Source organism: Equus quagga, chromosome 15, assembly GCF_021613505.1.
Source record: "Equus quagga isolate Etosha38 chromosome 15, UCLA_HA_Equagga_1.0, whole genome shotgun sequence".
Lineage (NCBI taxonomy): Eukaryota > Metazoa > Chordata > Mammalia > Perissodactyla > Equidae > Equus > Equus quagga.
In genome coordinates this window covers 30,187,200-30,200,460 of record NC_060281.1, presented here as the reverse complement: position 1 = coordinate 30,200,460, position 13,261 = coordinate 30,187,200, and the positions used below count along the sequence as shown (strand labels likewise).

General features: G+C 60.2%; 2 protein-coding genes across 2 annotated transcripts; one reads left to right on the top strand and one right to left on the bottom strand.

Moving 5' to 3' along the window:
- Window positions 1-635: 635 nt before the first annotated feature.
- Window positions 636-7,468, bottom strand: BAK1 (BCL2 antagonist/killer 1). Its single transcript, XM_046641344.1, has 6 exons — window positions 7,098-7,468; window positions 4,943-5,043; window positions 3,870-4,005; window positions 3,386-3,529; window positions 2,109-2,289; window positions 636-1,983 (listed from the first exon to the last, which is right to left on the bottom strand). Exons 2-6 carry the CDS (start codon window positions 5,010-5,012, stop codon window positions 1,879-1,881), a joined length of 636 nt encoding a protein of 211 aa, XP_046497300.1. The 5' UTR covers window positions 5,013-5,043; window positions 7,098-7,468; the 3' UTR covers window positions 636-1,878.
- Window positions 7,469-8,377: 909 nt separating this feature from the next.
- Window positions 8,378-13,078, top strand: LOC124226527 (gametogenetin-binding protein 1-like). The gene is made up of 6 exons (XM_046639886.1): window positions 8,378-8,832; window positions 9,452-9,567; window positions 9,999-10,093; window positions 10,318-10,465; window positions 11,399-11,538; window positions 12,847-13,078. Exons 1-6 carry the CDS (start codon window positions 8,378-8,380, stop codon window positions 12,895-12,897), a joined length of 1,005 nt encoding a protein of 334 aa, XP_046495842.1. The 3' UTR covers window positions 12,898-13,078.
- Window positions 13,079-13,261: the final 183 nt, after the last annotated feature.

The window sequence follows — 13,261 nt, the reverse complement described above, 5'->3', positions numbered from 1 at the left end:
AGAACAGAGACCAGGATGCCCGGGCCTGGAAAGACTTTGTAAATTTTGGAACATTTCAACGCCCCCACACTTGTTATTTTTATCACCCCTGGCTGCGTCCCCATAGGGACTCCCAAGCAGCACAAAACTAGAATGAAAAGCCCTGTGTGTGTGCTAGCTGTGGGGGACATCCAGAAGAGGGAGCTGGGACAGTGTGTCCCAGGCAGAGCCAAGTGTGGGGGAGAAGAGCTTTTTGGGCTAGCGTGGGTGATGGCCCAAGGAAGGGAGAGGAAATCAGGCCAGGCCTAAGGTGGCCTGTGGGGGTCCCCAGGCATGTGCAGCTGCTCTACCACTCTGCAGCCAACAGTTTGGGGTCCCCCGACTTCCTAAGGGAGTGGAAAACTTGCCTGGAACCCTAAGAGATGAGGGAAGTGCCTGGAGAAGGGGCTAGAGATTGGGGAGGAGCCAAGACCTTCTAGGGGTCTGGAGACCACACCCAGCTCTCCACAGGACTCTGCAGGCCCAAGATGAGACATTATTCAGTAATAAACCAGGTGAATGTCAGGCATGCCCAGGTTCCCCCATCCAGCCTGATGGAGAGGCGGGGGTGGGGGGGCGGGCAGAAGACAGAAAAATTAGCAAGCGGTTGTGGGGGGACTGCAGTTTATTTTCAGGCATAGAGGGTTGAGGGGTGGCAGTAGGCTCCATCTGCAGCCCCTCCATGCATTTGGCTTAATCAGTACTCTCTCTCCCCTTCCCCTAGGCTGTGCAAGATAGACAAGGCACCCCCACCCTGGCCCACAGGAGGGGCTTAGGGCAGGTGGGGGTGTAGAGGGTGGGGGGATTGGGGGTAGAGTTCAAGTATTCACAGTTCCCCATCCATTCCCCCTGATTACACTGTGCCCGGGCGATGAGGGAGGATCCCAACCCTGGGGTTCCTAGTGGTGTTACTAGCCCTTCTCTCACTCAGAAACCTCAAGATGGGCTCCCTACCCTCGTTCCCTGACAATCACACACCACAGTCCTAAACCCTGTAGTCTGGGCAAGGAGGGGGCCTGAGCCCTCCACTCATCCAAGGCCCCTGCTTCCTCATCTGGAGGGGGAGGGGTGGGGCAGGCTTCACTTGTAGTGAATGGGCTGGAAGCAAGGGGTAATAGGTGAGGGGAAGGCAGAGAACGGCGGCCCTCAGGAGGCAGGCTGGAGGGTGCTGGATAAGTTCACACAGCTCCGGTCTCCATCCCCACCCCAGCCCCCAGGCCCAGAATCCCTGAGAGTCCAACTGCAAAGGCAACATGGGGTGGGGGGAGTGGGAGCAGGGGCAGCTGAGCAGAACCTTGAGCCCCAGCCCCGGGCAGTCCTCTTCCTGGGGGACATGGGCTTAGGAAGGGTCAGGACTGGGCTCTGGGCTCAGGTCTCATCTCTGACCTTCCAGAGCAGCTGAGTCCCAGGGAACACAAGGTACGCCTGCTAATCCCCACAGCCCAGACATCCTGGCTTGGGCAGAGTGGTGGGGCTGGGGGAGGGTCCTCCCAAGGGTATTATAAAAAGCTAAAACCATTAACAATTTCTTTGGGAGAAGTGGCTCCCAGCCTCTTGCTTCCCCAAGTTATCAGTCTCCCCAACACCCAGCAGCCAGGGCTGAGGGGCTCCCAGAGAGCTGAGGGAGGAGGCTACAGCCCCTGTCTGACAGGATGGGGCCCAATAGCACCATGCAATGTTGGGGCACCCCTATAGCCTGACTGACCCCTGGGCAGGGACCCTCCAAGGCGGGAGTGCCACTTGCTAAAGCTTCTGTACACTTGAGGGGGGGACCCCTGCAGGGGAGGGGGTGAAGGGAGAAGGATTGGCTGAAGTCCAGGCAGGGGTCTCAGTTGGGACCCCAAAGGGCCCCTCCAGGAGTCATGACTTGAAGAATCTTCGTACCACATACTGGCCCAACAGAACCACAGCCAGAACTATCAGCACATTCCGGATGGGGCCATTTCCCAAGTCCAGAGCCGCCACCTGCCAGGAGAGACAGAGTGGTCATCGAGGGGCTGACAGCATCTGCAGGCTCCCAGGACCCAGATGGGGCCGAGAGAGGGGCAGCCTCAGCACAGGAAGGGGGCTGCCGATGCTTGGGCACTCACCCAGCCGCCCCTCTGTGCGATCCACCGGGCAATGCAGTGATGCAGCATGAATTCAGCCACGAAGCGGGTCAACTGGCTCAGGAAGCCGGTCAGGCCGCGCTGGTAGACATGCAGGGCCAGGCGGTAGCCGAACCCCAGGAGAGCCACCACTCGGCCCCAGTTGATGCCGCTCTCAAACAGGCTGTGGGCAGAGCATCAGATGCCATCAGTAGAGACCCCCGGGAGGCCCTTCAGCCTGCTCTCCCTCTCCCACCCCCTTCTACTCCCACCTCTCTCACAGCTCGAAAGCAAAATGGCTTAGCTGTGAATCGAGGCGGCAGAGGCTGCCCCAGCCTGGCCTCGATTCGGGAAGAGCCTGGGTCTCTGTGAAAGGAGAAAGCTCAAGGGGCACATAAGCGGGATGTTGCCGCTGGGGGTGGCCCCAGTGCTGTGGGCGCAAAGGGGCACAGAGAGGGCAGAGGGCAGAGCGAGCAGGCAGAGGCAGCAGGAGATTACCTGTGGGTGTTGCTGCTGGCCTGGCAGCCCGAGGGACAGCAGAGAGAAAAGGACAGAAGAGGAGATTAGGACAGGTCCTGGAATCACAGCGGGGTGGGGGTGGCCTCTACGGACAGGGGGCAGGAGGTTGCAGCTGTGAGCACTAATTCTGCATCTGGTGCCTGCTCCTTCCTTCATGCCCAGCTTCAAATCTCCCTCGCCCAGATGGTAACAACAGCTAACACCTTGAAGCAAGGACACCGTCCTCGGCATGTTTCCCCTCTTTTATGGATGGAGGAGATTGAAGGCTAGAAAGTTTCACAAAAACAGTAAGTGGTAAAGCTGAGACTGGGCCCAGGCATTTGGTCTCTTTAAACACCATCCCAGATCGCCTTTCGGATGCCAGATAATAGCATCTGGAAGCCATTTCCAGGCCCTGGTAGAGGGTAGCAACCTTATCATCTTTGGTATGAAATGTAGTCCCAAATTGGAAGGACAGCTGAGTCCTAACTGGGCTGGGCAGCTCTGGGGACATCCCCACACAGACCCCGCTACCGTCCTGATCTAACCCGAGTCGGGTCCTCACTGCCAGAGCTCACAAGAGCTGGGAGCCTATGCACAAACAATGAGGAGTCTTGGACCCAGAGAGAGAAAGATGGGGGCCAAGACCGCGTGTGAGTTAACCAGACACAGGGACAGCAAACATGTCTCCTGACACTGACAGAGAGAAGCGCGTGTCTTCCATCCCACGGGCAGGGCGCGGCGTGGTGACTGCACAGCAGAGAGGCCGTGGCCAGGGGTACCTTGAGGCGATCTTGGTGAACAGCTCATAGGCGTTCTCTGCTGTCGGCTGCAGGTGCTTCAGCATGGTCTGGAACTCCGAGTCGTAGCGCCGATTGATGTCGTCCCCGATGACGGCGAGCTGCCGCCCCACCTGCCCCATGGTGCTGGAGGAACGGGAGGCAGGTGGGGAAGCAGACAGGCGGGCGGTCAGGGCTGGGCCAGAGACCACAGCGAAGGGGTTCTGCCTGAGATGCCCCTGGCCTTGGGCACTCCTCCTTGGAGGCCCTGACAGTGTTCTCAGACGTGAGGGCTGGGCCCAGGGTCAAGGGGCAGGCATGTGCTAAAAAGGATCAAGGTCCCACATGGGGGTGGGAGCCCACAGTGAAAAGGGAGCAACAGTGGGAGAAGGACAAGACCCCCCAGGCTTCCCCAGCTCCCAGACCTGCCCAGCAACCCTGTGTCAGCCTCTGCCTCCCCGGAGCGGGGCTCGGGGGCTGCTGTCACCTGTTAGGTTCCAGGGGCAGGGTGTCCATCTCTGGGTCGGCAGGCGCAGCCGCCCCCTCGGCCTCCTGCTCCTGCTGGTGGCGGTAATAAACGTAGCTGCGGAAAACCTCCTCCGTGTCCCGGGCTACCTGCTCCTCTGAGGATCAAAGCCGGGGGTCAGGGAGGAAGGACAGCTCAAGGTCACAGCTGTCCTTGCCCGGGGACAGAAGCGTCCCTCTCTAACCCTCGGTTAACACCTGGTGCTTCCTCTGTGCAGGGCACTCTTCTGGCACTTTTCATTTAATCCTCACACGGCCTTGTGAAGTAGGTGATCCCCAGTTTACAGCTGGGGAAACCGAGGCACGGGGTGTTTATGGAACTTGCACAAGATCATACAGCTAGAACGAGCAGTGGAGCCAGGATATAACCCCAGGCACCTGGGCCCCCGAGTTTGTTTTAGTGCGTACAACGGACCCGGCTCTGACGGCTTAGGGAATGTGAAGCCATAAAAGTCATAAAAGTCACATAGGGAAATAGGGACAGACCTGGGACCCGACCCCAAAGTCCAGGGAACAATACAAGGTGGGCTGTGGGCTGCAGGCCTCCCCGATGGTCCCCTTGGAAGAGGGAAGAAGGGCAGCCATCTTACTTCCTCCCCAAAGCCGTAAAACAATCCCACTCCCTGTTTAGCAGACCTGATTGGTGATAAGCCACCTTACTTCCTTATTCTCCTCCGGCAGGGATAGGCCACCCAGCCCAGCGCTTCTGCCCCCTCCCCCATCCTGCCCTGTTGCCCTGGGATGGCGCTGTGCCTGCCTCATGTTCACTCCCCAGCCTCTCCCAGCCTCAGTACCCTCCAGGGACCAGACTCCTCCCCACTCCCAGGGCATAACCTTGACCGAACTCCAGCTTCTGAGGCCACCGGGCCACCTGCGTTGGGTGGGGAGATACTTTTCTCCTTTATCCAAGGTGAGTAAACTGAGGCAGGAGAGTCTGCCCATAGGTCCTGCCTGACCCTGTCCACGTCTGCTCTCTGCACCCTCACAGAGGGCCCTGGTGGCTATGGGATGGGTGAGGGGCGGGAAGACCCTTACCAGAAGTGGAGGACGGGGCAGGCTCTCCGCACTCCTTCCCCGGAGGACCTGGGCCTTGCCCGGACGCCATTTTTCAGGTCCCGGTGGAGGACAGTGTTAGCCTGTGGGGATGGGTGAGAAAAAGCAGAGATGGGGACGCGCAGGGGTCACCAAAAAGAGGTTCCCACAGCCACACAGGAGGGAGGGGGGCCTCATGCCCAAAAGACCCCACAGTCCTAGCTCCAGCCTTATTTCACCACTCTTATTTCGCCACCTTGGTTCCTCATGCAGTCTGCTGACCAAATCGGAACTCAGAGAGTGTCACACTGGCAACCCGTCAAAGGAGACTGGGCAAGAGAGAGCGAGGCAGCCAAGAGACACACCCAGGGATCTGCAGCCAGCAGCCAGGCCTCTGGGGCCACTGAGTGCCTAGTGCGTCTCAAGTCCCATTTCATCTCACTCCTGGGCGAGGGAGGCGAGTTTCAGAGGCTGGGGGTTCTTTCAGCTGCTCCTGGGGCCTCCTGCACCCCACCCAGCACACACTTACCGCAGGCTTGCTACCTTCCAGCCAATGACCCATGAAGGCCGTCCTCGAAGGTCCCACTTCCCCTTGGCTGGTCAGAGCACACCTGTTTTCCAACTCAGGCCTCTTAGCCGCAAACATTTCCTGAGCGCCTATGGTATACTTCTGCCGTGTGTGAGCCCTCTCCGGGGGGTGCTGGACACTGAGAATACCCATTAACCCAGGAAGGTAAGCATCACCAGACCCACTTTACAGGTGGGAAAAGTGAGGCACAAAGGTTAGTGCCCGAGGCCACCTCGCTGGTCAGGGAGTCAGAATGGCTATCTGAATTTCCATGAGTCCATGTACTCAACACTCATTTAAGACTTATTTTCCAGTTTGTGGACCTCAGAGGGTGTCCTATCCAGGGCAACTTCCCCTGTTTACGCCTGGCCTGTGCTCTTCCCGTTCCTGCCCGGCAGTGAGCTGAGGAAGGCCTCAAGAGCCAGGGCCTTCTTCACAGCCCCCCAGCCTGCCTCACCCATGTACCCCCACCACCCGCCCGCTCGCCTGTCCCAGCCCCAGATTTCCTCTTCGCCCAGTCCCGGCCGCAGCCACGATCTGCCCTGTGAACCCTTGACAGAAGGAGTGTTTCCTGGACATAAGCTGTTTCACTTTCAATTTGCACCCCCTTCATTTCCCCTCCACCCCAAAGCTGCCTCCATCACCCAGGCAAGAAGCGCCCCTCCTCCCATCCCTGGGGAGGGCACAGCCCCGCCCTGGCCAGCACCTTGCCCCCTCCTCCCTGGGAGGCACAGTACCCTCCCTGGCCCACTTGCCTCCCACTCAGGCCTGGGGCCATTTTCGAAAGTGCCCCCAGAGAAGGCGGTGGGGGGGTGGGCAGGACCACCTGTGCACTCAGCTCTCCACCCCTCCACCCTCTTGGGGCAGGACGGGGAGAGGGCAGATCCCCCTCCGCCCCGGGGTGCTCGGCCTCTGTAAAACAGACCTTTGCCTGGCACACCCCCATCCAGGCAGCTCCTTCCCGATCAAGCTGCCCTTCCCTCTCCCTGGTCCCTGAAACCCGGCACCCCAGGACAGCAGGGCCCCAGGATGCTGACTGTACTCCAGCTCCCTCCACCAGCACCCCAGGGGCTCAGTGCCGGGGACCAGGTGGAACCTCAGAACGGCCCCCAGGGCCAGAGGCCTGATGCTGCCCTGGGCTCACCCCTGCCCAGCCCAAGTGGCCTCACTTCCTGGTAAAGGGAGTCCACTGCACCCCGCTTGCTGGGCCCAGGATGTTCTTAGGGGTAGGTGACTGCCCGGGCTACCCACCCAGGCTAGGGGTCCTGGGGCGGCAGGAAGCGCCATCAAAGTTCTTCCCCTGCCCTTGACCTTGGGTCTGACCTCCACTCCCATCTCCCGGACTGCTAAGGGACCCGGTTCTTTGGCACTCCATTCTCTGGCACCCAGGGCCCGGGCGAGAGGGGAAGCCGTCTGAGGGGCAGCCAGAGGGAGCCCTGGCTGGATCAGGCCCCCAGCAGGGGTTGGCAGCGCTGCCCAGGCAAGCCGCAAGGCCTCCCCCTCCTCACCCTACTGCCTGCGGGCTCCCTGCCCCACCCTGGGCCTGGGACTGCCGAGAGTGGGGTGGATGGGCAAGATCCTCCAGCTTACCTGCCCGGACCCTGGCCCAGGCCAGGATGGCTCAGCGGGGCCGAGGCCGGAGGTCCCGAGTGGCCAGCGGCTGCTCCCTGGGGTATGGTGCCCAGGGCTGGCTTCCAGAAACGGGCGTCAGTGAATTTCTGGTGCCTGGATGCAGCCTCTGCTTGTCCTGGCGCACACGGCCCCAGGGACCCGCGAGGCTGCGCCGATCATAGAGGTGCCGGCTGCTCCCGGCTCCAATCAGCTCCCTCTAGAGGAAGTTGCTCTGTGGCCGCCGGATACGGATGCACCGGCCTGCAGCCTAGGGGGCGGTCTGGGCTGCCCGGCCCTGGGAGCCGCTCCCGCCCCCTACCCACGGGTCCAGGCCGGCGGAGCGGCTCCCTCTCCCCCGCTGCTTTTCCTACCCCTGATTCCCAGCCCTCCTCCTTGATCTTGCCCTCTCTTCCTTTGATCAATACATACCAATAAAACAATCAGGGTGGTGACACTTTTTAAGCACTGCCTGTGCCCTGCCCTTTAGCAACCATTGTCTCACTATATCTCACAACCCTGGGAAGTAGGTGCTGTGGACTACACCCATTTTACAGAGGAACAAAACTGAGGCTCCGCTGGTTTAAGGAACTCTCCCAGGGTCCCTGAGCTGGGTTTATAATCAGGTCTGTAGGTGCCCTGGGGAATAATAATGCTAAATTGAGATTCAACGTGCGGTTAAGACGCGTGCACCAGGCACCTCGTGTCTCTGGAGAGACGAGATCCTGAAGGTGATAGGCAGCTAAACAGAGGTGAAAACACAGTGGGGTCTGTGCTACCACCTGGGCGCCGGCAAGCTGGATGCTGAGAGGAGAGAAGAGTGAGGTCAAAGACTATCTGGGCGTGGGGAAGGTTCTCAAGGACAGCAGCAGCCTCAGCCAGAGGACAAGCCAGGTGGAGAGAGGAGTGTGCACATCCTTAAGAGCCCCTGCCCCATTCTCGGGGCCCTGGTCCCCCCCAGCCTCCTCTGCCTGCCCCCGACCCCCACATCTCCTGGAGCCTCCCAAGCCACCCTCAGTCTGGCTCCCCATACCTCCTGCCCCTGCCTCATCAAACCCTGCCCTCTCTGCCCGCAACTAAGCCCCACCACCAGGTCCTCCCCCACCCCCCAACATTCCCCTCGCCTGCCTGACCTTTGCCTTCTAGAACTCCTGGAAGTTTCCAACTGGAGGTTTTAATTTGAAAACTCCTCCTGTTCTTAAGCAGTTGGTCCTGGGGGTGGCTGCTACGGCCCCTCCCTCTGAGTCAGGGTCCCCCTCAGGATGGAGGCCCCAGCTCCAACGCCTCGACCTCGAATTTTGGGCCGCTCCTCCATGTTGCGCTTTTTCCGTAGGCTGGTGGGGAGAAAGAGCAGCCCCAAAAGCTCCGCCAAGGCCCTGTCACGGGGTCGGGCATGCCCCTCGCAAGAGCAGGACGCCATGCCCCTGATGACAGATCGCAAGGGAGGAGTGGGGAGGAAGCAGCCCAGGTCACCCGCCACACTGCCCTATGTCCTCTCTGTGGCCGTGCCACGGCACAGTCCCTCGGGGCTGGGGGACATGGGGACCCAGACCCCCAACCCCGTGGAGGTCCTGAGGGTCGCGGCCCAGAGTGTGGAGGTGAAGTCAGTCCTGCCCAGAGGAAGCCAGGAGGTGCTGGACAACCTGTCTGAGAAGGAGGGGAGGGAAGAGGAGGAGGCAGCAGGCGAGGCCTCCGGGGACCCAGGGACCTCCAGCAGGTGAGGGGCTGGGCTGTGGTGGGAAGGGGCTTGGGAGGGAGGTGCTGGGGCCGGTGAGGCCGGGATGTAAGCTGGGGGAAAGATATGGGCCTAAGATGCGAGGACCCAGATTGGAGAGGGTCCAGGAATGTGAGTCCTCGGATGGGCAGAGGACTGGAACCGGATACCTGGCTGGGGAGGAGCCCAGAGATGGGGGTGGTGGGGAGGAGGCAGAGACAGGTGGATGGAGGCACCAGAGATGGAAGGGGGACAGGCTGGGGACTGGGAAGGGAGCATGCCAGGGCCAGCTGAGTTCCCATTGCTTCCAGCTCCTTTCTGGGCCCCGCCCCACCCTGCCTTCCCTCCCCACTCTCTCCCTCCTGGTTCCCACTCCCATTTGGACCTGGTGCCCACTCCCTGTGAGGAAGGGGGCCCACCTCTCCCTCTGCTCCCCACCCTACCTTCGGGGAGCGATAGCCCTCATCTATGATGAAGACCCCAGAGGGCAGAGCAGGGAGCTGTTGGGAGCAGGAAGGTGGAGGGGGCTGAGCAGGGCCTGGCGGAGAGCCTTGGGAGGGGTTGGGGGCTCAGGGGCCTTTGTTGCATCTCTGGGCCCCACGTGACTATGCTTTGGGATCAGAAGCCACTTTGCCAGAGCCCTGGAGGCGGAGCGAGGATGCCTGCGGAGGGCCACGGGGCCGCTGGAGGTCAGCCCCGAGGCCTTCACCAGGGAGGAGAAGGAGTGTCTGCTTGATGGTGAGTGTGGTGGCCACAGGCCTGGGGCAGGCGCCAGACACAGACCCTCTTCCTCTAGGTCTGGCAGGGTGTGGGTCCTGGGAGGACACAGGACAGTCTGAGGGAATGCTGGAGGCAGACTGCCTGGGTTTGAATCCCAGCTCCACTGTGCCGAGCTGTGTGACAGTGGCAAGTTGCTCAGCCTTTCTGTGTCTCAATTTGCTCATCCATGAAATGGGAGTATAATAGTACCTATCTCAGAGGGTAGTTGAAAGGATTAAATGAACTGTTCTTTGTAAAGTGCCTATGCCTGGGCCTGGCACATAGTAGGTGTTTGCTAAAGAAAACAAGGAAACCCCACCTCAGTCCAGCCTTCCCGATGTCCCTGCCCACCTGGGCCTGGGCCGCCCCCCTATTGCTATCAGCCTGTCTGTGACACTGCCCCTTCACAGGAGACCTCAGGCTAGCCTCTTCGAAGGAGGGGGCCACCCCTTGGAACCGCCTCCTCACCTTGTACAAGCAGCTTCAGAAGTCAGCGGTGGTCAAGGTCTGTGGGGGGATGGGGGGAGCCTGGGTGGGCCCTGCTCCCTCTCCACGTCCGGCTGGCCTCAGGATGTGTGGCCCGGGCCTAGGGGGAGCGGTCCCCTTTCTTAACCTTTGGGAGCTGCTCCCTCCTGCGCTCTGTTGTAGGGGGTGCAGGCGGGTGGGGGCTGCAGGCTTGGGGCCCGCCCTTTTCACCTGCCCGGTGACCCCTCCCCCCCACGCCCTCAGTTGCCTCTCAAGGAAGGCTTGACCCCTGAGGAGAAAGGGGAGGAAGAGGAAACGGAGGAAGAGGACAGCTCATTCAAGTTCTGTGTCCCAGGCACCGTCACCCTCCAGTCCCCGCTGCATAAGACCTTTAGGTCGACAGACACCGTGGGTAAGTGCGGCGCCCCCACCTCGCCTCCTGCAGGCCCGGGAGCCCCACTGTGGCTAGCGGCTCACGGGTGCGATATCAGTTCTCACCAGCAGGTGGAGCCAGAGGACCTAAGATGACCACCGGGGATGGGGGACCAGCGTGTGGCTGGGCTGGGCACCACGTGAGGTCTCGCAGGGGTCCTCCTCCCTCAGAGTTTGGGAGGCAGCGAGGTGGCGGTTGTGACTGGGGCTGTGGTCTCCTGAGCACCACCTTTTCCCAGCCCGGAATTCTACCTCCTTCGCTGGCCACCTCCATCCCTGGTTTTCCCATCACACACTGTTGTGACAGGGCCCCAAGAGTCCGCTCTCCCAGTACAGCCCCTGTGCTGCCCAGACAGGGTGAGCAGATGGCTCAGTGGTAATACCATAATATGGTAAAATCATTGTTGACATCACCATTCCCATGGGCCAGACTCTCTTCTAAGCACTTTTCATGAAATACTGCATCACAACTCTGAGGGAGGTCCTCTTATCATCTCCACTTCACAGTGAGGAAACTGAGGCACAGAGAGGTTAAGTAACCTGTCTGAGGCCACACAGTAAGGGGGCAGAGCTGGGACTTGGACTCAAGCAGTTTGGGTGGTTCCAGATCCTTGCTCCTGAGTTGGTGGCTACAGGGGGGCAGATGTCTGCTCCTCACATGCTCTCGCCAGGAGGTAGAGACTCATACTCATTGTGGAGCCCAAGGAAAGTGAGATTCCTGGGGATGGCAGGGTGGTGGGCAGGTGGTGTCTGGCTGGCTCCAGGTAATGGAAGAAGAAAGGGCTGTGCTGGGGGTGACCAGAGACTGCACAGGGCTGGCATGAGGTCCCGAGGCACCACCTTCTCCTTTGGTCCCTAGCAGGTTGCTGCTCCCTTCTCCCACATGTCCTGTGCCCATTTCTCTGGCTCTCAGGTTTCGTGGAGTCGGAGTTAAAGAAGCTTCTGGTAGTACAGCGGGAGTCCCGCCTCTGGAAGATGGGCAGCCACGAGGGCCGGGAGCTGCTCACCCAGCCAGAGATCACCCTGGAGGAGGCGGGCATTGTGGACGGCCAGGTATGCCTGGCCCATCCCCCACATCCCCCACTGCCTGAGGGCCCTGGAGAGAGTGGGCTGGAGGCCTCCACCTCCACAGGCCTCACTGTCTGGGCAGGAAGGCACAATCTCTCCTTGGTGGGGGTATTTCAGAGAGTAGGACCCTGAGCCCCTGAACACACACACTTCTCCATCAGTCCCTCTGTCTCCTACTTGACCCAGAGTCCAAATGTCCATTTTTAAGTCTTAAGTTTGCCATTCACTTGCTGTGTGGCCTTGGGCAATCCCTTTCCCTCTCTGGACCTCAGTTTTCTCATCTGTACAAGAGGATTTGTCTAGGCAGCTGTAAGGTTTTCCTGGGCATCTGTAATTCACACAGTGTTGCTCTTTTTCTCTCCAATTCACACCCACACCTACTCCCACAAGCACACACAGGCATGGGGGAGTTACCCCGCTGCCACCCCCCTTGACACAGGCCTTCAAGGTTAGGCCTGTCCCAGCTTCTCTGAGTGCACATTGATGGAGCTGTTGTTGAAAACCGTGTCGATGTCCTTTTTGAGTTCATTTCCATTCCTTCATCAGCTCATTCATTCCTTCAGTGGCTATTTGCCCCTGACCGTCCGTGCGGTTCACAAAAGGAAGAGCACAGGGTTCCAAGGACTCCAGTCCTCTCCCTTCCCTCCAGAACGACTCCCTGAGCGCACTTGCCCTTGACCCAGGGGTCACAGTCCTGGAGTAGCCTGAGCAATACTGGGGGGCCCCAGGGGGTTTCTGGGTGGTGACAAGTGGGGGCCCAGCTCAGTCCTCACTTGGGGGACAGCAGCCTCAGGAATGCCTTCCTCCTCTGGGTGTTTCAAGGATCCTGTCCTTCTCACCACCCCACATCTCTCCTTATCTACCCTCAGGGACACCAAGCTTGGGGGGAAGGAAGCCGCCACCCCAGCCTTTGGGGAATGCTGGGGACTTGGGGGAGGGGCGCAGAGGCAGCTGCCATACCACCCTAGGCTGGAGGGAAGGGTACAGAGGCCCCTTGGTGTGGTGTTCAGCACAGAGGTGAGGGAAGGCAGGGGTTGGCTAGGGTGCCTGACTCCTGGGGCTTGCAAGGAACCCCCCAAGCTGGAGACAGAAGGGTCCCTCCATTTTATGGGAGGGAGATGGCTCAGGGTTGGTGGACCTGGACAAGCTGTGCGGATGTGGGGGAGGGTCTGAAAAAGGTGGCCTCGGGGTGCTTGTCTCTGGGGGATAGGTGGGAAGTTCTGGGGGTGCAGAGGAGGGAGGGGAGAGCCCGAAGATGCTGAGGCGTCTTCCTTCACTCACTCCTGCCCCCAGCACCTGCTCCTTGAGGAGATGGACGAGATGGGAAACTGGCCTCCGGAGTGACCCCGGTGCTGGCCCTGAGTCTGCCCCACCCCAGGGCCCTGGAACTTGCATAGGAATGTATCCCCCCTTCTAGGGCACAGCCAAGGAACCCCTGGGGCCAGGGGTCTTGGGATAAACAGTGTCCACCTGTCTGCAGGGTGGGCCTGCCCGGCAGACTGTCCCCACCCATCAGACTCAGGCCTCCGATGTTGTTAATAAAACCCAGTTTGACTCCGACCTCCTCGGCTGTGTGTGTGTGGACCTGCCGCTCATCCTCAACTCCAGAACAAGCTCATTGTGTCTGGGTCTGTCGTTTTATCTGTCTAGTCCCCAGTCTGTGCCCACGTGATGCCAGGACTGCCCCTGCTGCAGAGTCCTGGGTTCC

Excerpts from the sequence above, each read along its gene's own strand:
- BAK1 (XM_046641344.1), bottom strand. The coding sequence starts at position 5,012 with ATGGCGTCCGGGCAAGGCCCAGGTCCTCCGGGGAAGGAGTGCGGAGAG. Across the intron at positions 3,530-3,869 it reads CTGCCCCTGGAACCTAACAG|CACCATGGGGCAGGTGGGGC; the intron begins GTGACAGCAGCC and ends CCGTTCCTCCAG. Across the intron at positions 2,290-3,385 it reads TTCACCAAGATCGCCTCAAG|CCTGTTTGAGAGCGGCATCA; the intron begins GTACCCCTGGCC and ends CTCTGCCCACAG.
- LOC124226527 (XM_046639886.1), top strand. The coding sequence starts at position 8,378 with ATGGAGGCCCCAGCTCCAACGCCTCGACCTCGAATTTTGGGCCGCTCC. Across the intron at positions 10,094-10,317 it reads AGAAGTCAGCGGTGGTCAAG|TTGCCTCTCAAGGAAGGCTT; the intron begins GTCTGTGGGGGG and ends CCACGCCCTCAG. Across the intron at positions 11,539-12,846 it reads CGGGCATTGTGGACGGCCAG|CACCTGCTCCTTGAGGAGAT; the intron begins GTATGCCTGGCC and ends TCCTGCCCCCAG.